This window comes from Prunus avium, chromosome 3 (genome assembly GCF_965620075.1).
Source record: "Prunus avium chromosome 3, drPruAviu1.hap1.1, whole genome shotgun sequence".
Taxonomy (NCBI): domain Eukaryota; kingdom Viridiplantae; phylum Streptophyta; class Magnoliopsida; order Rosales; family Rosaceae; genus Prunus; species Prunus avium.
The window spans coordinates 27,396,876-27,421,203 of NC_142286.1; the positions used below are offsets into that span (position 1 = coordinate 27,396,876).

A 24,328-nucleotide genomic window follows, 5' to 3' on the forward strand; every position below is an offset into this window, starting at 1 on the left:
TTCTCTCTCTTCTCCTCTCTCCTCTCTCTTCCTCTCTCCTCTCTCTTCCTCTCTTTGTCTTTGTGATTTTCTTCTTCTCTAATGCTCCCTCATATTTCAAGCAATCTTCTCACTTCAATCTCTCTCACTCTCTCTCTTGGAAATAGGAACAAGAAAAATAGAAGGAAAGGGTGGGTTTGAGTAGGAGGGGAAAGGAGATCTTGGACCATATTTTTATTTTTTTTCATTTTTTGGGTTTTGCACCTAAACTTGGAACAGGGGCCCTTTCCTTAAAAAGTGGAAGAACATATTTGTAGCATCATGCATGTTTACTGTTCTGTTGGATGCATTGTTTCTCTACGTTCCTATGATCAAGGATGATATCAAGTGCTTGCAATTTGACATAAACTTGAAGATATCCGCTCTTCTTTTAAGATCATTCACTGATCTTTTCTACATATTTGACTTATTTCAATTAATTGTGAGTTTTTTTTTCTTTTCATTTTCTAGGTTTTAAATTTTTTTTAAATATAAATATTGGTTCTGTAATTTGATGCATTTTTAATTAATTTTTTATGAAATTAAATAATTTAATAAACAGTAAATCAATTTTGGATTTTTTTTTAAAAAAAGAAGTCCAATGCTGTCCAGTGTGGCCTTGTACCAAACAATGGACTAGACTTAAGTCTAATCCAGTCTAGTGCTATACCAAACAACTCAATAGGACTTGAAGTCCAAGCTAGTCTAGTCCAACACTACAAGATCAATCCTAATCAGTCCAGTTCAGCCCACTAAAAGGGGCTTGAATGGAGTTAGGTTCACTGAACATCTAGGTAGATGGTTTTTAACTCCTCGGCGCATTTAATAGTACATCACCTATAATTTTTATTTAGTACAAGCGACAATTTAAACTAGAGGGGATGAGATTTCTCACACACATACAACTATGATGTTGTGGAAAGTCAAATGTCTTTTTCCACTAAGCTAGACCCTATTGACGTACACCACCTATATCAAGTTTTTTGGTTTTTTTGGGTTGGAACCACCTATATCAAGTTGAGCAGCTCAAATTAGTAAATGCAATTAGCCCAATAAAAGAAAAGGGTGAAGGTTGGGGCTATTGAGCGCGAGGTCAATTTCACATGAATGGCTGCTCTCCTCTCCCTTCAAACCATCTCCCAACTTCAAACCAACCTCTCTACTTCGAGGGTTACGGTAAAGCCCCGAGCTGCCCTCCATGGAGCTCAGAGAATGCGAGTCCCTTACGAGCTCAAGCAGGAACAGTCTCGTCTTTTCCACCAGCTCCCCTCTGGCCTCAACATGGAGGTAATTGTGCAGAAGGGAGTTGCAGAAAAAGAATCTGATGAGAAAAAGGAGAGAACAAGTGAAAATCCGCCTCTTGTTTTTGTTCATGGAAGCTACCATGCTGCTTGGTGCTGGGCTGAGCACTGGATGCCTTTCTTTTCAGCTTCTGGGTATGATTGTTATGCGATTAGCTTGTTGGGCCAGGTGGGTTCTCTCTTGCTCTCATCTGAAAATGTGCCATTTTTATGCTCGTTCTGTTGATTAATTGTGTTTTTTTTTCTTCTTCTTGTCCAATGTGGAAATGAGTTTACGATATTTATGTGGCAATATTGGTGTCTCACTATCTTGTTGTCGACTCTATATCTTCTTGAAGCTTATTTGATGAGAGCAGGGTAAGAATTTGATGTCATGGATTCTTCGTTAACTGGGTTGAAATTTATCAACAATTTTCTTATGGTATTATATTTTGGACATTAGAGCTGGCAGGTACTTTATGGGAACAGGGCAAGAAAAGAATTCGCCTCCTTTCTTCCATGTCGGAGAAGTACTTCTTCTGTCTTCTCTCTGTCTCACACAAACACATAATTAGTAAAGAAGATAGCGTTATTATAATTTAAGAATATAAAGAGAGAAAATTTCATTTCATTTCATTTTATTGCAAGTGACAATTTGGGCAGAAGGTCAGCATTTACTGCTCTTGTGCAAATGGTGAATTATGAGTCACTTGACTCTACAGTAGAATATGAGCTGAGATATTGAACGACTTGAAAACTTAAGTATGAGATGCACTTAGCTGTTGTTGTAATCTATATGTTTCCAGCAGACTAATGTTATTCATAGTTTCATTTGAGCTACAAATGAGGCGTAATCTCTCTCTCCCACTCTCTGCTTTTTCCCTTCTTTATTCCTCTCATAAAAAAATTGTACTTCACTCCGAAATGCAATCGGATATTCACTATGACTATCAGACGACGAACTTGTTGTATTAGTTTGCAGTTTGATATTTAACTCATGAAAATTGTTTCTACTAGCCTATCGGCTGATAACTGGAAGTACGGGATTATTATGGTTATGACTTATGAGTGTTAAAATGCTATTTTTAGGGAAGTGTTATTTTGTAACGCACCATTGACACATTAGCATATATCTGGAAGCTGCGTGTTCTGATTTTTCGTATCTCTTCCAATTGGTCAGGGTGAAAGTGATGTACCCAGTGCTTCTGTTGCTGGTACTCTCCAGGTATTGTAGCTGCCCACTAGTAAAGAACTTCTTTTGCAATTAACTTCACCAGCATCTGCTCTGTATTTGTTAGTTTCTGTACCTGGTAAAATGTTCTTATTCCTGTTAACTCTAAATTCTGCAGTAGACACATGCAAGTGATGTTGCTGATTTCATCTGCAAAACACTCACGTTTCCACCAGTGTTGATTGGCCACTCTTTTGGAGGTCTCATCATTCAGTACTATATTGCAAACGCTAAACCTGACCAATTTTTAGGTAACTTCTACTTCTATCATTTTAAATTTTTACTTGAAAGGGTAGACTAAAATCTTCAGATGGATGAGGAATGGGTCATAAGTTTTATGCGGTTTGGCTGAATCGTACCCACATCTAGTGCAAGAGGAGAGAAATAGCCCTGAATAAACATTGAAAGGTTAAAAGGATGAGTATTTAAACACCCAACCTTAACCTACAGCCCAAACCTTAAGTATTAGCAGGGATGTTTGCAATTTGCAAGCCGCAGGGTTTGTTTGCAACCTAAATGAAACTTGTATTGTTTAGATCTAAATATTGATTGAAAGAATAACTACTTGAAACTTTCGTACGAACTTCGTTTCTGTAAAAGTATTAAATGCAGTTTAGTTGACGTGGCTTGATATAATTAATTGAAAGATTAGTAATATGGCCTAGAGCCATGAGGGCTGTAACATGTTTTGGGTTTTGCTTTTCCTTGTGCCCAGCCAACTTACAAGTCGTATTAGTTTTCTCTTTATTTCTGTGTGGCCCAAGCCCAACAATATACTTCTTTGTTTTTATGAAAAAGGTTTGTTATGATTTCTTCTATTTTTGCTCAATTTGTTGCGAGTGAGAAATTTGCATGTATTTTGATTTTGGGTTTGGGAGAGATTCATGATTATCTTTGTGTCTCCTTTTGATTTTATAGTGAAATTGCTGTACCCCCTATGTGGGTGGATGTAGGCCTACAGGATGAGCTATGTAACTTGTTATGTTTTGTTTATTCCAAATTACTGTTTCTATTTTCTTGTTGTCTGTTTACTGTCATAGAGAAATAATGTTGTGTTCTGTCATAATAAGTTTTAATGTGAGTCTGAAACTGTGATGCACGCTCTTGATATTAAATATCAAACTTTAACTTCAAGCAAGATCAAGTTTCCTTCATGACCTGGCCTCAGGCATAGCTTCAAAAGCATCATATTTCATCTCAAGTACTATTTTTCTCAAGAGTAATTTTCTTATGTATATATTTCTGTGTTGATTGTGCTTATCGTAGACATGAAAGATTTTTTCCCTGAGCTTACGGGGGCTGCACTTGTCTGCTCTGTACCTCCTTCGGGCAATAGGTAACTAACATACTGTCTTTTGATTGTAATTAGTTTCAAACTGACATTTGCTATTTTTTTTTTCTCCAGTGGCTTAGTGTGGCGCTATCTCTTTTCCAAACCTATTGCTGCTTTTAAGGTTTCTAGTTTCACTCTTTTATATAGAATCTCATTCATAATGGAAAGTTGCTACAAGAAACTTTGGCCCATCTTCCTTTAATTTTGGTTGCATTTATCAATTAAAATGTCTTAAGTTGTGTCTTTTAATTTGTAAGTTGTACTCAGTCTGTTCAACCTATCATCCCTAACATTCTTTGGAAGGCTGTTAAACATTATTATTGCATGAATCTAATCTTAATAGAAAATGAGATACCCTTTTTCAGGAATATTTTTAGCTTCCTCATGTAAGCTTTACAGTATATATAGAAGTTAGTTCTTATGATGTTGTTCGTTGGAATTTTGAGTAGGTCACACGTAGCTTGGCAGCGAAAGGATTTCAAACTTCTCTTCCTCTTTGTAAGGAGACATTTTTTTCTGCAACAATGGAGGATCACCTAGTTTTACGGTTTGTTTCCCAGAAATTCTTTTCTAGTTCGTCAGACATTTGTTCAACTGACAGATGACATTCAACAATATATTTCAAGTTACTATTGAGCATATTGACACGCACACACGCACACACACACACACACATACACACACACACACACACACACACACACACTCTCTCTCTCTCTCTCTCTCTCTCTCTCTCTCTCTCTGCAAAAGAAAATTGAGTAATGCACTTTAAGTCAACATCTCCTGATACCACAGCTAAAATTAGATTCTGCTTGAAGTTTCCAGAGACGATGTGTCTAGACACTGAGCCTCACTGCAACAAAAACTTCCCAATTAAGAATAAGTATTTGCAGATATGTGGGATATTTCTTCACAGCATATAGTTACAAAAATCTGAAATCAACAAATATTTTTTGTATTAGTTTGCAACATATGGGGAAAATTTTGGATGTGATGTGTATGTGGTGTAGGATTTCTGGTATTGTAAAAGGTGATGGAAGGCAAACTTTAGGTGTAGAAGATAACTAAGAGACAAACTTTGTAAACTTATATGATTGCGTGAGTATTCTGAGTTCCAAAAGTTAGTTATTACCATGCATCATCTTCATTTGGTTTTATTTTGGATTGCATGTTATTTTGGTGCATGGTGGATAGGAGTAGATGAGCTAATATTTGGCATGCACACTTCTGTTTGATCAAATTGTTCTACCATAAGAAAAACTGTACTGGTTTAGTGGACAATAGATGGAATGAATTTTAAAATCTAAAATTCCTGGTCCCATATAGGGATTTGGTGGCCTTCTTCCAAATCAATTTAGGGTTCTCATACATAGAGAAAATGATTGTGAGCGTTTTCTAGGTCTGTTAAATGCACCACGACAGCATTTGTGTCAAAGATAAGTCGAAACCAAGAAAAGGTGGTTGAGTAAAAGAGGTCTAGAACTGCAAGGTGTTTGTACAAAGAAGGGCCAACACCAAAACTAGGTGATTGTGTCAAACAGGGTAGAACAATAGGGTACAAGGATAGGAAGAAGACACTAAATGGAGTGAAGAACTTGATAGTACATGGGTGTATTGGGGCACCAGATCGTGAGTTGTTGTATATCCTTATAATTGTTGGTCGATAGTGGAACTCATGGACATAGGCAAGTTTTCTGACCCATGTAAATTTGTTTGTTCTTATTATTTGTTAATTGCTTGTATACTTGTGTGGTTTGAGTATTTTTGTGGTCTTTTCACAACAATACAGATCTTTTATTCCCAAAATTTGTCCATTTGCAAAGAAAACCTTTAATTCTTTCTGTTTTCTTTCAGTTATCAAGAGCTAATGAAGAAAAGTTCAAGAATGCCATTATTTGATCTGCGGAAGCTCAATGCAGCGCTTCCAGTTCCTTCAGTGCCAAAATCGGCTATTGAACTCCTTGTCTTGGGTGCAAATGACGATTTCATCGTGGTAAACTCCGTATTCTATAATGACTCGGTTCTTTTCTCTAATGTTGCTGATGGAACATGCCATTCTCTAATTTCCGCTTCTTTGCCTTGCTGATTCTTGTTTCCACCTTTTTTCTTTCTATAAAAGGACGCTACGTAAGTTTGTAAAATTCTATGCTCAATTATATGATCCTTATTTTCAAATTGTTGTCTGTTGATTCATTTAAAGAAAAAAAAAAAAATAATAATAATTCTTGTCTTTTCATTAACAAGAAATTTGTTGACCAGGATGCTGAAGGTCTCAAAGAAACAGGCCGGTTTTATGGTGTCTCTCCGATCTGTGTTGAAGTGGTTGCCCATGACATGATGTTGGACTGTTTGTGGGATAAGGGTGCAAAAGTTATCCTATCATGGCTAAAAGATTTGAAGAAATAGGAATATTCAGTGTCATTTTGCTCGTGTTGATTTAGTTGGCACTTGTGCCTTGTAACTAGCAGGAGGAAAATTCATTTGTTCTGGCAGGGAAATTGAGAGAACTAAATTTGAATTTCACATATCATCCTGTAAACGCCTAATAGTGTGAGACAGACCACAGGAAATGAAGATCCTACGACTTTATTATTTCCAATGGTAAAAGGGCACTAGTTAATATTTCATTACAGAAGCCAGTAGTTTCTTCCTAAGAAAAAACCCCATCTAAGCATTGGAGGGTTCATTTGTTAGAGTTTTCCTTTTAATATTTTGTTTCAAATTTTAATTGAAGATGAAGAAGGAAGTAGAGAATATGAGAAGAGATGGATTGATGTAAAGGAGAAAGGAGCAAATATGTATTGAATTAATAGTTAAAAATCAAGAACTAAAACATTAAGTTCGAAGAGTTATGATACTGCCTGATATATAATAACATATAACTTGGGACGACAACTCTTCGGACTAGTGAGTGTTGTCGTCCCACTAATCCTTTTCTTATCTTTGTCTCTGCGATGATCCTTGTATGGTGACGACGAGAGGAGATTATGGGAAGCATGGCTTTTAGGCTTTGGATTTCTGTGTAGGAAATTTGGTGTTTTTGTTGTTGCAAAGCTTGAGGTTTGATCTCAGCTTCCCTGATAATGATGATGACCAATTGACCCTGTTAATGGCGTTGGAATTCGATTGTATATCTAGATAATAGGAACTAAAAGACTTGATGCAGACTTATTTTGAACGACTTGTAATGAGTCGAAGCAGTACCCTACTTCCCAAGCAACCCCATGCAAGGATAGGCACGTAGCAGTCGTATTCAAACAGAACCTTGTCGGCTGAGATTTTCATGCCACAGCAATTACAAAACCAACACTACCTTTCCATGATATATCATCAAAGAAAACTACATGGAATTGATTCTTTACATGTATTAATGTAAGGAAGCATAATTGTTCTTTTTCTCCGTCTAGCTTGCAGGTGAATGTTATTTTTCCTGTTTTTAATTTGTTTATGTAATAAACTTTTGGATGCACATTGTCACAAACACAAAGGGTTGATTCTATAGATCAATCAGACACTATTAATTTCGTTTGTGGTAGCTAGTAATTGTGAAACATATGTTTATAGAATTATTCGAAAATGAAAACAAATTTTTTCATTCCTCTTATATATAAAACTATTCACACAAACAAAAAAGTTGAAACTAGAACAGTAAAGGGAAAAATAACAAAACAATAAAACCTTTTTTTTCCCTTCGAATTTAGCTTCGTCTTTATGAACTAACTCTTAGTTTAATGGTATTTCTTTCCAATGTTAATAGCGATTCCAAGTTCCAATTCCCCTCTCCCCACTGATTTAAACAGAAAAGAAAAAGAAATACTTAGGTTCATCTTTTCCAAATTACCCATATAGTTCTTGCTAATTAAGTATCACGTTTTTCTCGTGCCAACTTATTCCCTAGTTAAGATATATACCAAAAATGTATTTGAATAATACAAGTACGTACAATGTGCATGAAGAACCCCTCATGATATGTGTGCATTGAAGAAACTGATGACATCTTCTAGGATAAGAAATAGTGTAGAAGAATATGTAGTGTAGGTGCAGCAAAGTGGATAAGTTCACCACCAAATAAAAGGTCAGAATCAAATAGATGATCTGCATTGCAATCCCATTATATATATCCAATTCCAAAACTAGTTAAAATATAATCATACATCAATACCACAAAAGCGATAACTAAAAGAGCAGATTAATGAAGCACATAACGTAATCCTTGATAAAAATATTGTGCATACGGTTTCAAACGGTCCAAAAAAGAGATATATATATATATATATATCTGACTCTTTACTAGATGATAACGCAAGTAAAGCTTTGAGCAAGTTATAGTTGTGGAACTTCAATTAATCTTGAACCTTACTAGTGGAAGTCGAACCATTCTCTATGTTAGGCAAAAAAAAAAATTGTACAAGTAATTCGTATGAACCTCCTCCCCACACAATTTCACTCTTGTCCCTGACAAACATGAGTTTTGTTTAAGTACAACCCATTCAAGACAAAGTGTCCCTTAATTACAATCTCTCATGAGTTTGTGTGTTTCTATAAGTTTGCGGCTGCACCTAGATTGCCTACTGTCACGGGATGACTTTTTCAGAGTCTTCCTTCCGTGCGGCCTTAGACTTGATCGCCTCTCGAACAAGCTAAGTCAGCCTCCCTTCCCACAATCTAATATCGAATCAAGCAAGAACATTATCGCAAGAGTAAGAACGATAAGAACACTCAAGAATGCTCAAGAGAGTTTGGGAGAATATATGCTTGTATTGCTACTCAAATGCTTTACAAGTTGTGAGGTGAGGATATACAATGAGACATCCTCCTTATATACTGTTCCTATCCCACCTACCACCACAATAGATGGCTAAGATACAATGTCACCAACCGAGACTCTACCTACCACTCTCACCAACCGACATCTACTTACTACTGTACATTGAATCTGGACATGTGGGCTAAGAGGTCTAGCGTGATCAATCCAACGGGGTGGGTCTTGAACATGCGGGCCGTGACACTACGTACCCCTTTTGAGGGATCAAACCATTCGTAGTTCATAGACATACTCTATGAAACCATAAGACTATCAGTCCCTTCCGAAAGGAATGCTTGTCGTTTAAAATAATAACAATAATAATAATGAGAGAGAGAGAGAGAGAGAGAGAGAGAGAGAGAGAGAGAGAGAGAGAGAGAGAGAGAGAGAGAGAGAGAGAGAGAGAGAGAGAGAGAGAGAGAGATTTTCGTTCAAAATATAAGCTTGACTTCTTTAGTTCTGGCCATATTAGCTAATCATGTTATTCAATTATGCAGCAGTTGACTTATATACGGATCAAACGATGATCTCTCTAGCTACCGTCTCTTTTCCATTCCAAGAAGTGAGAAGAAGAAGAAGAAGAAGAAGAAGCAGCTTAGCACAATCGAGAGACTAATGATTAGCCAAATTTAGAGATAGAAGTTTATATTGAGTGCATGGTTTTTCTTGTATTATAAGCACTCTTTTACGAAAACCTCATCATTATATATCTTGCAAAGTAAAGCATAGGGGTGTATTCAATTGAGATTTTAATAGATTGTAATTAGAGGATTTTAATGTAATGGATTTCAGCCGGATTTATAAATTTTACTTATGATTTTGATAGATTGTTTTGTAAAGTAACGCACAACAATGGCAATGCAGCAAGCACACCAAAGCATTTTTTTTCATCCTTCTAATTTTTATAGAGAGTAAATGAAATTACCTCAACAGCAGCCTTAACCCAACTTCCGCATCTAGGATGTGGTGTGGATAACTTGATGACTCATCATCAAACTTAGCAAATGCATTTATGTGAGAATCTGATTGACGAACTGTATGAATTGCGCCTGCATATTTCACCACAACCTCATCAAGGTAACCAGGTCCTAATTAAAAGAAATATAAGATATTATTAGCCAAATATTAATAGTAATTATACAGAGAGAAATAATTCTGCAAATCCCAAAGAAAATCAAAAATCATAATTAGAAAGGAAGATTAAAACCTTTTCCTCAATGCAGTGCTTCCCGTTCCTTCAGTGCCAAAATGGGCTATTGAACTCCTTGTGTTGGGGTGCAAATGACGATTTCATCATGGTAAACTCCGTATTGACCAATGTTTTCAAAGGCGAGGCGTATAGGCGAGGCGTTTTTAGTAGTGCTACGTGAGGCCTAAGCCTTGAAGCATTGAGGCGTAAGCCTTTTGAACATTAATTTATTTTAGTAAGAAAAATTTATGAATAATACAATACAATTAAATTGTACAACTAATTCTTATTGAACCATAACAATCTTTTAAATATAATTAAATATAAGTACTAATTGTCATTCAAAGCATAATAATCAATCCCAAAACATAAAATATTTGTTCAACATCAAAACAAAAACATAATTCACTCATCCCACTCCTCAACACTAATATCATTCAAACTAGCATCACTATCATATTGATCAACTGTATCAATATGAAAAGGATATTTCCCACTATCAAATGTTGAAGGATCTTTATCTATCTCATCATCTTCATCCATAAGCATCGCTCTTATGGACTTGCTTTTGACTTTCCTCTTACCTGTACATATGAACAATGAATTAAAATTATAAAATTTAGTTGTAATGAATTAAACACTAATTGTAACTTTCACTCCATAATTTACTTTCCATACTTACTTGAGGTTTCACCATCTTTTCTCTTTTTTGAAGCTAACGAGGAAAGAAGAACATCATCGTCAAGAATAAGATCATCATCAATAATAGGATCTTGAGTTCTAGAATGGATAATAGGTTCTTGAGTCCTAACATGAATATTCTCTCGCTCTTGAGTCCTAGGATCAACAATAGGCTCCACAGAAATAGGCACTCGAGTATGTAGATCAGTTTCATAATGTTCAGTGGGCATATTTCTGATGACATCAACATCATATAATTCTTGAGAATTAAGCCAAGTAAGATCAGTTGGTAGAATTGGTTCTTCAACCTCAGTTATCCATTCATCATCAGACTCAATTTCATTCACCAATATTGGATCAATCTTTGACCTCCTTCTAATACTTCTCTCTCTTAGCGCCGTATTATACTTCACATATACTAGAGCATTGAACTTTTGATGTTCAAGTCTATTTCTTTTCTTTGTATGAATCTAAAATGAATATAAACATATAAAATTAGATTTAGAAGCATCAAAATTTGAACAATAGAAGAACTTTACCTGTTCAAATGTGCTCCAATTCCTCTCACACCCAGATGCACTACAAGTAAGGCTAAGGACACGAATAGCAAACTTCGTCAACTCAGGTGTGTCCCTTCCAAAACGCTTCCACCAATTTGCTAAAAAAAAACAAAACAAATCCATCTAATTAAGTTTAACATTTATTTCAAGTGTTCATTATACTTGAATGAAAATGAAAAAGTAAAGATCATAACCTGGAGTTCGTAGTTTCCTTGAATTCACAGCAAGACGACCTCCAAACTCTCCTTTTGCCTCATCATACAAGTCCAACTGGATATCAGCAGCCATACGATCCTCAAAAGTTGTTGATGGAACATGCCATTATCTAATTTCTGCTTCTTTGCCTTGCTAATTCTTGCTTCCACCTTTGTTCTTTCTATACGAGGATGCTACATAAGTATGGAACATTCTATGCGAATTATCTTATCCTTATTTGCTGGCAAAAAAAGAAAAAGAAAAAAAAGATCCTTATTTGCAAATTGTTGTCCGTTGATTCATTTAAAGAAAAAAAAAATGTTGTCTGTTCATTGACAAGAAGTTTGTGGAGCAGGATGCTGAAGGTCTGAAAGAAACAAGCCCGTTTTATGGTGTTCCTCCTATCTGTGTAGAAGCGGTTGCCCATGACATGATGTTGGACTGTTTATGGGATAAGGGTGCAAAAGTTATCCTATCATGGTTGCCCATGACATGATTTGAAGTATTCAGTGTCATTTTGCCCGTGTCGATTCAGTGCCATCCAATGAATTGTGGAATGCTCTACTGAAAATCGCCTTTGTCAAAATATCCACCAATTGATCCTCGGATTTCACAAAAGGAAACTGAAACACTTTAGCCTCAAGCTTCTGTTTGATGGTGTCAATCCACCTCAACATGTTTAGTGATAATGTTGAACTGGATTATGTGCAATAACTATAATAGCCTTGTTGTCACAAAAGAGATTCATTGTGGATGTAGGTTTATACCCAAGTTCAGTAAACAACTTTCTTAACCAAATGAGCTCACAAATCCCTTTAGTCATGCCTCTAAACTCGGCTTTTGCACTAGATAAAGCTACTACATTCTATTTCGTGCCCGATGTGGATTTTCTATATATTACATTACCTGCTCAATCTGCATTTGAATAACCATCAATATTCAGATGGGATGCTTTGAGAACACAAGTCCTTTTCCAGTTGCAGACTTCAAATATCTAAGTATCCAAAGAACTACATTGCTTCACTTGGAGAGTGCATAAATTGACTAACAACACTCACCACATAAGCAATGTCTGGTAGAGTATGTGACAAATAGATCAACCTTCCCACTAACCTTTGGTATCTTTCTTTGTTAGTTGGAACTTGATCCGAATATTCTCCAAGATGATGATTCTGAACAATAAGAGTGTTCGCAAGTTTGCAATCTAGCATTCATGTGTCGGTCAACAAGTCCAAGACGTATTTACTTTGAGAGAGAAATATGCCTTGCTACCATCGAGCCACCTCAATCCCCAAGAAATACTTGAGTCCACCTAGATCCTTCATCTCAAACTCAGTAGCTAAATAGTTTTGTAGCTGTGATATTTCCTGTTTATCATTCTAAGTAATAATCATATCATTAACGTAGATGATTAATGTTGTTACCTTTCCTTTCTGATGTTTCAAGAACAAAGTATGATATGAGTTGCTCTGCTTGAAACTATTGTTCTTTATTGCCATGGTGAACCGTCCAAACCATGCATGTGGTGACTGTTTGAATCCATACAATGCTTTTTCGTAACCTACATATTATTCCAGTCTGAGTAGTATTATATCCAAGTGGAATGTCCATGTATATCTCCTCCGTGAGTTCGCCATGCAGAAAAGCATTATTTACATCAAACTGGTGTAGTGACCAATCCAAATTAGTTGCAAGGGGCAATAAGACTATGATAGTGTTCAACTTTGTAATTGGTACAAAGGTTTCTTCATAGTCTATACCATAGGTCTGCGTGTACCCTTTTGCCACAAGTTTTGCCTTGTATCGCTTGATAGATCCATCAATATTATGTTTTATAGTAAACACCCATCTACATCCGACAGTCTTTTTTCCTCGTGGTATAGTCTCCAGTGTCCAAGTCTGATTTTTCTCAAGAGCTTTCATCTCCTCTTTTATAACTTGAATCACTACTACAAAAAACACTTTGCGCAACGAAATAAGTTTGTTGCACAAAGTACAATTTCATCGTGCAAAACTTGCGCGACAAAATTTTGGTCACGCAAGATCCGTTGCGCAAAGCTCGTGACGAAAGGGTTTGTGCGACGAAAAATAATATTCGTCGCGCAGAGCTACTTTGCGCGACGAATCCTAACGTCGCGCAAAGTAGCTTTGCTCAACGAACTTTAACGTCTCGCAAGTATCTTTGCGCGACGAACCTTAACGTCACGCAAAGCTACTTTGCGCGACCAATACTAACATCGCACAAATATTTGAGCGATGAAATATTCAAATTTTTTTAATTTTTCTGTTTTTAATTTTTTTAATTAAAATAAACTAATTTAATAGTTTGCGCGACAAAATATTTTGTTGCGCAAAGTTTTTGACTTTTTGTTTTATTATTTCTCTTATATCAATTTAATTATATTAATTTTTTCAAATTTTTTCTTTTTTAATTTAATTTAATTGTATGATTTTATTTTTTAAAATTACTTTAATTTAAATTGACATATTCAAAATAATATTACATATGAAAAATAGTGGTCAAATTATCCAATATATATAATATTCAAAATGTACACATAAATTAACAAAGTACAATAATAAAATCCAAATACAAGCCTATTGTGGTGGTAGTGGCGGATGATATGTTTCGATAGCGTCCGGATCCTCAACTTTAGCCGTCAAAGTGTCGACGATTCCCTACAAAAAAACAAATATGGTCAAATAACAAAAAAAATAACAAAACATTGGCATAATCTCCCCTAAAATTGTTATACCCCAAATCCAACCCAAACTCCAATCCTCACCCTATACTCAACCCCAAACCCCGTGATCGGTGCATATTTATATATCATTTTGTACCCTTCTAACTTATGATTTGATTATGTTTTTGAGTTAAACTTGTGCTTTTAATAAATTTTGTGTTTGTTTCAGTGTAATAAGCTTGAGACTCATTAAATGCATTTTGGAGACAAGTTAGAAACGGTGTCTGCAGATCAATCAACTTCACGAATTGGACTGTACTTGCTCAAGATGAACCAGATGATGAGCCATATATCATTGGAAAGATACGGAAGTCTAGTTTCTGGAGCATTTTACGGTTCATGATTCTGAGTCTCCTAGAGGAAGTTATGCAAGTTTTGGCAGCTTAAGGTCAAATTCGGCAGCATCTGCGTTACTGGGCCAAAAATGACATTTGAAGGTCTTTCCGATTTTATGTTGAGTTGGGCTGCATATGCTTGGAAAGATAATTCAAAGGGTTTGAAGATCCAGATTTTTCCAGATTTTTTAGGAGGGAAGATCAGGCCCAAAAAGAAAGGAAAGGAAAGATATGACCCAATTCTTCTACTCTGTAGCAGTTTTCGTTGGCTTAGGCAATGGCCGATCTGAGTTAGTGTTATTGGCTTAGGGAAGATAATACTTACATATGTTGTGAAGCACTTCCAATACGGTCTGCCCATATTCCTTTCAGATTTGGAAATTAGCATAACCATCTCAGCATTGCAGTGCCGACACCTCTTTCCTTGAGTGTTTGTTGAAGAATTCGACATGGCTTTGCCCAGAAGGGAAAATGAAGATAACAGAAGATGACAACCCTGCCAAAAATTTGCTCAAAACCCCCAATTAATTTTCCTTAAAATCTGAAAAGGAATTGTAATTTATTTTTTGGGGAGAACTAATATGGAGTTTCAAGTTTGAATTGTCCTGTTTCGGTCGTAACAATCCGTGTCTGTGAGCGGCAAATTCAAAATTTGCAGGAATGTTTTTTTTTTTTGTTAACCCTAACCCATGAGCGGGAAAGAAAAGCATTGGTTTAATATTTTTTAACCCTAAGCACTCGACAGTAAACCCTAAACCGTAGGCGGCAAACCCCTACACCCTTGAAGTCTTTTAAAAATCGAATATTTCAGTACAAACGATCACAAAATAGTAAAACTGGTGAGTGGCGGCATGGGAATGCGCCGTGTGGCGGTCATGCATGCAGCTCCCCACTCCAGCGCCTCCACTTGGCATTTCTTGTATATTTTATTCAGTTTTTTTTCACAAAAATCATTAAAAATGCATGAAAATTATGGAAAAAATTGGAAAATTTCCTAACTCTGTGTGGGGATGAATACTTCGTTAGGAGTTTTGGGTTAATAGTTGGCAAAATGTTTTTTGTGGAAATTGATATGTAATTCTTGATGTTAGTGAATAGGGAGTTCCGTACTATGTGATTCAATATTTTTTTTGTTTGGTGCAGAAATCCTAAAATTTGCTAGACAAATCCGAAAATAATGGGGAAATGTCGTAGATGGTTATAATCAAAATTGGGAAAAACCATCCACTTAATTCGTAGATCCACATTGCGATATTTAAATAATTATGTTAGTGAAAAGGGATTACCGGATGACTTAATTACACTTCTGTTTTGTTGCAAATATAGTTTCAAATGCAGGACAAATCAGGAAATTAGGGGGATTTTTTTGGGGTATTTATGGGATCATCAGAGTATCTTAGAAAATCAAGGATGTGTCAGACATCCACTTGTCAACGAAGTGACTCAAAGGATAATCCCTTTTCGGGTTGACAACACGCAACCTCCTTGCCATATGCCTGTATGTCATCTTTAACGAATGACTGTTTGGGGGATATGAACTAGCAATTCCACATGTGAGACCACTTACTGAAACGATATAGGACCCAAAACCATAAACAGACTTCAAATAAAAACAATACAAAGTTCACACAGTTTCACCTTTACATAAAAACACTAAAAACCAAAACAACAATTTATTAATAAAACACCTATCATACCATGTACATAGACTTATATATCAAACGCGGTCATCAAATAGAGTTCGCGCTGGATGCAGAACAGCTCCCTCTTCCATTTGCAGGGTTCACAACAGTTCCAAGCATCTACGTTGCCCCAGTCTTCGGCACTGCGGTCCCCGAACTGATACCACTCCCGATTACCCTTACAGTCAATGCAGTCTTGAAAAAAATCTTCTTCTGCAGTAAACTTTTCAAGCAGAGGAGGAATTTTGGTGCCAGACATTGTATACCGACCCAGTCGCAAGCTTATTGAATCCCTTCAAGCTTGCATGTTCAGTTTCTTCGTTTTGTTGAGATGGCACAAAAACTCCATCGCATTCTCCTTGCCCTCGCTGGGGTTCAACAGCCCTAGCAAGCCAACAAGGTAGGAGGCTTCCTCATGCCCTGCCATAGCCGCCACCCGCAGGTTCTTCATGCCCTCATTATCTTTCAATAGGAAGAAGTCATGAATAGCTTCTTTGTAAATCATTACTGGATTGTTATGTTCTTTGCACTTTTGCAAGAACTCAACAATTTTGCCTTCCTCACTTGGGTACCAGTCCTGATGCCACTGGTACTTATCCACTGACACCGTTGTCCAAACCTCAGGATCGTTGAGTATTTGTTTAAATAACTTGCAGGTTGCCGCCATGTTGTACAGATCTTCAGAGGACTGCTTTGCAACCACGAGCAGCACCTTAAACCATGCCAAATGTGGAATATCCATCTTGGTTGTTGGAGAAGAGGGATTGAAAAGGGTCTGTGGAGAAGAGGACTGAAAAGGGTCTGTGCAGAAGAGGGACTAAAAAGGGTCTGTGGAGGTTTTAATAATCAAGGTGTCGTTTGGGGACGAAGAAGGAAGTGCCGCATATAAACCCAACCGGCGTGACCCACTTGACAACGGACGAAGACAAGGGTTTAGATCAGTTTAAATTATATTATTCGTTTCCCAAGCGGTGTGACTGAAACGACAATTGACAGTTATCGCTGAAGCTGGAGGAACTCAATTGGTTTCGCGCGCTCCCATATTGAGAGCATTTATGATACCACTTGTCACCGGCAGCAGTCACAAAATTATAAATGCTTTTCGTCATAATTATTATGCTAAAATCACATCACCACTTATGAAGCAAATGACTTAGTTACATTTGAACATGACCAAGTAATCAGTTTCATTTTGCCAACCTTGAAACTAAATATCAACGCACCATTAACAGTAAAGTAAATGATCACAGTGTATATGATACTAATAATGCAAAAATGACATCAGAACGAGTGAAGGTAACTTGCATTTTAACATTAACAACAAAGTAGTTGCTTCTTGCCAAATATGGAACTAAATATGAACGCGTATCACCAGTACATAAAAAGAAAACTGTGTTTATGATACTGATAATGCAAATATGACAGCACACGTTCTCAAGGTAACTTACATTTCAACCGCGCCGCGTGAACACTTAAATCTCTGCAAATATGATACTTAATTTGTCTGATTATCACCTGTAAAGAAAATGAAACTAGTGTATCTGATACTAATAATGCAAATATGACATCACCACGGAAAGTAGGTATCTAAAGTGGCCGCTCCCCAGTCAAAGTGAACAAATTAATTTTGGCGGGTAAAATTAGTAAGGGGATTGCTGTATAAATAACAAAGTGATATATTTAACCTCACATTGCACCACTAGTTGGTCCAAACAACCCTCAACTCACCATGGGGTCACCTACGAAAATCCCCCCCATACTGATGGGAATCAGGGTCCGGACATAGGTCACAAACCACACACACGACACGAGCACCGAAATCTAGGGCTAGTGCAAACTCACATATATCGTAGCAAATCCATGCCACAAATAAACTATTTCATTAATCATCAACATAAACTCCCCTACAACTATTACATTAGCCTTATTTATAGGCTTTACAAGACTTGGGCACCAACGCCACTTGGTCCAAAAGTAAACTCATTAATTATAAAATCACACATAAATAATAAAAGATATCCTAAAACTAACTAAATAAGAAAATAACAATATATCATGAAATAACTAATTAAATGGTACCTAAACCACATTTGAAAACACAGTGTGGCACCATTTACGGTTTATGGTTCAACATAGTATCAACAACATGTGTTGACGGTTGCGTACAGGTTGTATTTGAACCCACTAAAAATAACTTATTCTTTCATTTTAAGTCAAAAGGGGGAATTGCATCATAAACAAGAGTTTGTTCATTGGGAAAAATAACTTATGCTTCATATCTAAATATTGGGAAAAATTAGTCTTATTTTATCCTTTCAAATGACACACAAAATATTATTATTGTTATTTCCTTGGTCAAATTATATATTTCACATGAATAAGCAAACCTCATATTACCATTTTAGGAACAACAACTCCATATAAGAGATCCAATCAATGCTAAAAACTATCCCATTCCTTTTAGGCATTTTGTAAAGAGAAATTAAATATGTTGACAGAAAATAATGTAAACATACTTCAATTAAAGCATACCCATTTAGCTTTACAAAAGTACGCATAATAAACCAAAAGCAATTTCCCATATTTTTCACTCGCTCTTTCTTCACATCTTACAGCTTGGATACATATAAGATACCATCTGAAGTGTCCAAAGCAAAATGGTTATACCTTCAGGAGCGCACACAAAGTTGGAACAAACGCAGTCAAAATGAACTTTTAGGCATGTTTTCCAAACAAACTGACTGAAAATAACGAAAATGAACGTTGTCTAGCGACGGTTTACTCCATGGTGATTCCATCCCAGTTGTAGCTTGGGACAACACATTTTGCATACTGTCAGAACAGGTCAAACCCTTTACGTGCTTCTGCTTCCCTCATCTGCACTGCCTCATTCGACCCCCTAAACCTTCGACAACCTTTTCCTTTCGCAAGCCTAACCCTCAGTTTCATTAGTTTGACTGATCGAAGGTGTAATTTCGCTTGACTTTTCTCCTTCCCCAATGTTTCTTCATACCATCTTAGACGTATCTTCTGACGTTTTATTTCAGTCAACAACGCATCGTACCGCATCTAGCCGATACGACCTGCATCATCGTGGTCCTCAGATGAAAAGTTGATGGATTTCGCAGGTCCTACAGGAACATCTTCAGCGTTCTTATTCTTGTGTGAGATAGGGTCTGCATTTTTTGGTGGAGTTGTTATAAGTATGGGGGGGATTTTCGTAGGTGAAACCATGGTGAGTTGAGGGTTGTTTGGACCAACTGGTGGTGCAATGTGAGGTACAATATATAACTTTGTTATTTATAATGCAGTCCCCTTACTAATTTTCCCGCCAAAATTAATTTGTTCACTTGGACTGGGGAGCCGCCACTTGAGATACCTAATTTTCGTGGTTATGTCATATTTGCATTATTAGTATCAGACACAGTTGTTTCATTTTCTTTACAGGTTATTGTTGTTAATTATTATGTTAACTCGCAATTGTACGGGGCAATTAGTAATATAGCAAGACAAGTACGAGGTCGTACCCACGAAGACTGAGAAGTTCAAATTAGTTATGTACGTAGATTACCGAATTCAAGAAGTTAGGAAGTTAAGTCTAAAACAGAAATTAAAGTGAGAGTGATTGTGATTGTGAAAGGAAGTGAGCAAACTGAAATTGCAAATGAAAGCAAATAAACAAGTGTAACAAAGAGTGGTTTTAAGAGTTGGAAAACAGATTTGGAGACTAGGGCATTCGAATCACCATAACAATTCAATTCTGGGTTATATGGAGTCAAGTAACAAGTCTAATTCAGATTCAAAGATTGATTCTAGCTAAAGTATGATTAGGCCATGGTGTTTGGTCCTAACCTTGTGTTCCTAATTCCCTAATTTGATCATTTGTTGTCTAACCTAAAATTAAGCATTAGGAACCCATTAAGCATAGAAGAACAATTTAAACAACCAAGCATGTATCTAATCCCTGTTGTCGAATGTCCATACATACTCTTCCTATTCATAGTTCAATTCGAATTAAAGCATGGTGTCTACTCTTAATTCAAACCAAGATAGTTAACAAACAAGTTCTAATGGTGATCAATCATTCAAACAAACATGTTAACTTATAAGCATAATGAATAAGAACATGAATCATGAATCAAACTTGAAACTCCAAACTTATAAACCCAGAATATTCATGTTAGGTTACATCGAAGCCCTAGTTATGGATTTAGCTACTCATAATGGAAAAGAAACTAAAATAGAAATGGGAAAACATAATGAATGCCATAAGAGTAGAAAAACCCTTTTATGAAGTTCTTGTAGTGTCCAATGCTTCTCCAAGAGCTTCTCCACGTCTAGAAGGATGTATGAAGGATATGGAGGTGATTTGAGATGAGCTTGAGTGAGTGGTGATGGCTGAGAAAGAGGAAATTCGTAGGGAAATGGAAGGGAGGTTTTCTGGAGCTGTTTTGGTGATTTTGGGGCAGTTTAGAGTATTGGGTTGATTGCTTGAGTGTTTGGGGTTGTGGGAATGTATGAGGATGATTTCTGGATGATGGAAGTGTGGAGGATGGCTGAAGTGAATTTTGTAGCTTGAAGACTCCTCTATTTATAGGGCTAAGAGGGAGGAACATCATGATGAAATCCAACACCACCATTCCTCATTTAATACAACCCATAACTCCCACTTCATCTTGTCTATGTTAGTGTGGTTGGAATCAATCCCATCCCATACTTCTTTTGCTGCACCTCAAGCTTTCTTCACATGGGATCAAAGGTGATCAATTGTGGCTGCCTTTTGCTGCCAACCCATGTGGTCTTCTTTTGGTTGTTGAACAAAAACGAGTCTTCTGAACCAGACTTGGTGTAGGAAGGCCAGAGGTTTCAAAACTTATCCAATGGGGCTCAAATTTAGATATGTTATAGTAGACACCCATTGGAACAACTTCTATGAAGAAAGTATTCCCATCGGAGTAGTAGAAGTATGCGTTTTGGGCCTTGAAATTTGGCTGCCGAACAGAGACTGGAATTGACTTCATTTCATTTATGCTTTACATGCATGCACATGCTTTCTCTATAATAACTCCAGCATGTACCAACTTGATCCTTTAGACTTTCATAGCTGGAATGCCTCCCCACTTCACTCATTATGTTGGATCCAAAGTCAGTTGCAGCATGGGTGAGGCACATGGAGGCACATGACAAAGCTGGCAGCTGCAAATCCTCCTGAGCAGGGTTGAGTGTTGGGCGGGCTGAGCACTCCACAAATGTCCAATTGGGCTGAAATTTGGATATGTTGTACTAGACACCCATTGGAACAAGTTTCATGAAGATCTTCACCTCATCCAAGCCCCATAGCATGCTGATCCAAGGCCAAGAAGCTGACCTACGAAATTGGGCTGGAAAGGAGTTGTAGCCAAAATGTGTTTGTCTTTAAGCCCTTCTTCCATTCACCCAAATCAAGCCTTAACATGCATGGATTGCATCATTTCCTATCCAAAGTCATCATTGTTACCTAAATGTCAATTAACTGAAAGATAAACACAAAAAGGATTAAAAGCACAAGTTTAACTCAAAACATAACCAAATCATAAGTTAGAAGGGTACAAAATGATATACAATTATGAACCGATCAGTTATAAGCAGACAAATTAAGTATCACATTTGCTTCAAAAGTGGTGATGTGATTTTAGCATAATAATTATCACGAAAAGCATTTATAATTTTGTGACTACTGCCGGTGACAAATGGTATCATAAATGCTCTCAATATGGGAGCGCGCGAAACCAATTGAGTCCCTCCAGCTTCAGCGATAACTGTCAATTGTCATTTCAGTCACACCGCTTGGGAAAAGAATAATATAATTTAAACTGATCTAAACCCTTGTCTTCGTCCATTGTCAAGTGGGTCCTGCCGGTTGGGTTTATATGCGGCACTTCCTTCTTCATCCCCAAACGACACCTTGATTATTAAAACCTCCACAGACCCTTTTCAGTCCCTCTTCTCCACAGACCCTTTTCAGTCCCTCTTCTCCAACAACCAAGATGGATATTCCACATTTGGCATGGTTTAAGGTGCTGCTCATGGTTGCAAAGCAGTCCTCTGAAGATCTGTACAACATGGCGGCAACCTGCAAGTTATTTCAACAAATGCTGAATGATCCTGAGGTTTGGACAACCGTGTCAGTAGATAAGTACCAGTGGCATGAGGACTGGTACGGTGAAGATGAAGGCAAAATTGTTGAGTTCTTGCAAAAGTGCAAAGAACATAACAATCCAGAAATCATTTATAGAGACGCTATTCAGGACTTCTTCTTGAAGAATGATGATGAGGCGCTGAAGAACTTGCGGGTGGCGGCTATGGCAGGGCATAAGGAAGCCTCCTACCTTGTTGGCTTGCTAGGGCTGTTGAACCCTAGCGAGGGCAAGGAGAATGCGATGGAGTTTTTGTGCCATCTTAGCAAAACGAAGAAACTAAACATGCAAGCTTGCAGGGATTCAATAAGCAATCGACTGCGTCAGTATACAATGTGTGGCACCGTGACTCCTCCTATGCTTCAAAGGTTTACTGCAGACGAATGATTTTTACAAGACTGCATTCACTGTGAGGGTAATCGGGAGTGGTATCAGTTATGGGACCTGATCGGTTCATAATTGTATATCATTTTGTACCCTTCTAGCTTATGATTTGGTTATGTTTTTGAGTTAAACTTGTGCTTTTAATCCTTTTTGTGTTTATCTTTCAGTTCATTGAGCTTTAGGTAATAATGATGGCTTTGGATAGTAAATGATGCAATCCATGCATGTTAGGGCCTAATTTGGATGAATGGATGAAGAGCTTAAAGACAAACTCAATTTTGGCTACAGTCCCCTGCTAGCCCAGTTTCGTAGGTCATATTGCAAGCTTTGTTTCAGCAACCTACATAGCTCGGATGAGGCCACATTCTTCATGAAAGTTGTTCCAATGGGTGTATACTATAACATATCCGAAATTCAGCCCCATTGGATAATTGTGGAGTCTGTTACCTAGCAAACACAGAGCCATGCTCAGGATGGATTTTATCAGCGCGCAAAATGAGTTAGCAATTTGTTTCGGCCTTAACTTCTTCCTCCGACCTTGGATTGGCCCAAATAACATATGGCTGGAAAGAAGACATTCTGAACTTCAATTTAGAGTGCTTAAAGTCCTAATTTGATTAAGAGAAGCCCAAGTTGTAAGCCCTTGAAGTTGCTGGTCATGCTGACCTCAGCATGTGCTGGTTGGATGCTTGGTCATGGTGAGCTAGGTATGAGCTATCATTTCTGGTTGGAAGCTTGGTCATGGTAACATGAAGATGAGCTAGGGCTGCTGGTGGGATCTATTGGTGAAGTGCATAAACCAATTCAAGATTTTCTAATACAAGTGCATCACCCAATTTAGATTTTCTAATACAAGTGCATCAACCATTTCAGATTTTATAAAACAAGTGTTGTATGCATTAGCCATATTGAATTCAGATTTTCACTTCCCCTAGGCCTATAAATAGGGAAGTTCTCTAAGCTTGTAAACACACCCCAAGGGGGGGAGCTCTCAAACACTTCTCTAGAGCTCCCCTCCCTTCTCTCCCTCAAATTCTCTTAGTTTTGCTTTCTAGTTCTCAATTCTAGCTTTCTTTAATGTTTTCTTAGTTGTAATTTATTTTTCTTGTAATGTACATTCTTTCTTAAGTATTCAAGTTTAATTAGTTTCCAAGTTTCAATTATGGTTTTTGTTCTTATTCATTATGCTTATAAGTTAATATGCTAGTTTGAATGATTGATCACCATTTAGGCTTGCATGTTAGCTATCTTGGTTTGAATTAAGAGTATACACCATGCTTTAATTCAAATTGAACTATGAATAGGAAGAGTATGTATGGACATTCGACAACAAGGATTAGATACATACTTGGTTGTTTAAAATGTTCTTCTATGCTTAATGGGTTCCTAATGCTTAATTTTAGGTTAGACAACAAATGATCAAATTAGGGAATTAGGAACACAAGGTTATGACCACACACCATGGCTTAATCATACTTTAGCTAGAATCAATCCATTAATCTAAATTGAACTTGGGAACTTATTTGCTTGAGTTACTTATTTCTTTCTTCCTTGTTTTATGTTCTTTGTTTTTGTTTCTATTTTGTGTAGGGAAACTAAATTGGATCATTCAATCACCAATCCCTGTGGAATCGACCTCGCACTTACATATACTAAACTACCAACGGTTCGTGCACTTGCGAGTATCACAAGTTGAGGATGCAACTGAATCCATTT

At 37.0% G+C, this 24,328-nt stretch overlaps 5 protein-coding genes across 5 annotated transcripts; 2 read left to right on the top strand and 3 right to left on the bottom strand.

Moving 5' to 3' along the window:
* Positions 1-1,044: 1,044 nt before the first annotated feature.
* On the top strand, positions 1,045-6,489 carry LOC110768339 (alpha/beta-Hydrolases superfamily protein). Its single transcript, XM_021972065.2, has 8 exons — positions 1,045-1,488; positions 2,479-2,523; positions 2,651-2,780; positions 3,796-3,865; positions 3,935-3,983; positions 4,312-4,409; positions 5,717-5,855; positions 6,122-6,489. Exons 1-8 carry the CDS (start codon positions 1,126-1,128, stop codon positions 6,266-6,268), a joined length of 1,041 nt encoding a protein of 346 aa, XP_021827757.2. The 5' UTR covers positions 1,045-1,125; the 3' UTR covers positions 6,269-6,489.
* Positions 6,490-10,260: 3,771 nt separating this feature from the next.
* Positions 10,261-10,766, bottom strand: LOC148295848 (uncharacterized). Its single transcript, XM_088250112.1, has 2 exons — positions 10,538-10,766; positions 10,261-10,439 (listed from the first exon to the last, which is right to left on the bottom strand). The coding sequence occupies exons 1-2, from the start codon at positions 10,764-10,766 to the stop codon at positions 10,261-10,263; spliced, it is 408 nt and encodes a 135-aa protein (XP_088106238.1).
* Positions 10,767-11,384, bottom strand: LOC110768320 (uncharacterized; the record flags this gene model as incomplete). The annotated part of the gene is made up of 3 exons (XM_088250610.1): positions 11,291-11,384; positions 11,076-11,194; positions 10,767-11,006 (listed from the first exon to the last, which is right to left on the bottom strand). Coding segments are annotated over exons 1-3 (453 nt in total), but the record flags the coding sequence as incomplete, so codon positions are not given.
* Positions 11,385-16,347: 4,963 nt separating this feature from the next.
* LOC148295849 (uncharacterized) lies at positions 16,348-16,794 on the bottom strand. Its single transcript, XM_088250611.1, has one exon. It carries the CDS (start codon positions 16,792-16,794, stop codon positions 16,348-16,350), a length of 447 nt encoding a protein of 148 aa, XP_088106737.1.
* Positions 16,795-22,078: 5,284 nt separating this feature from the next.
* Positions 22,079-22,615, top strand: LOC148295850 (putative F-box protein At1g67623). The gene has a single exon (XM_088250612.1). The coding sequence runs from the start codon at positions 22,079-22,081 to the stop codon at positions 22,613-22,615; it is 537 nt and encodes a 178-aa protein (XP_088106738.1).
* Positions 22,616-24,328: the final 1,713 nt, after the last annotated feature.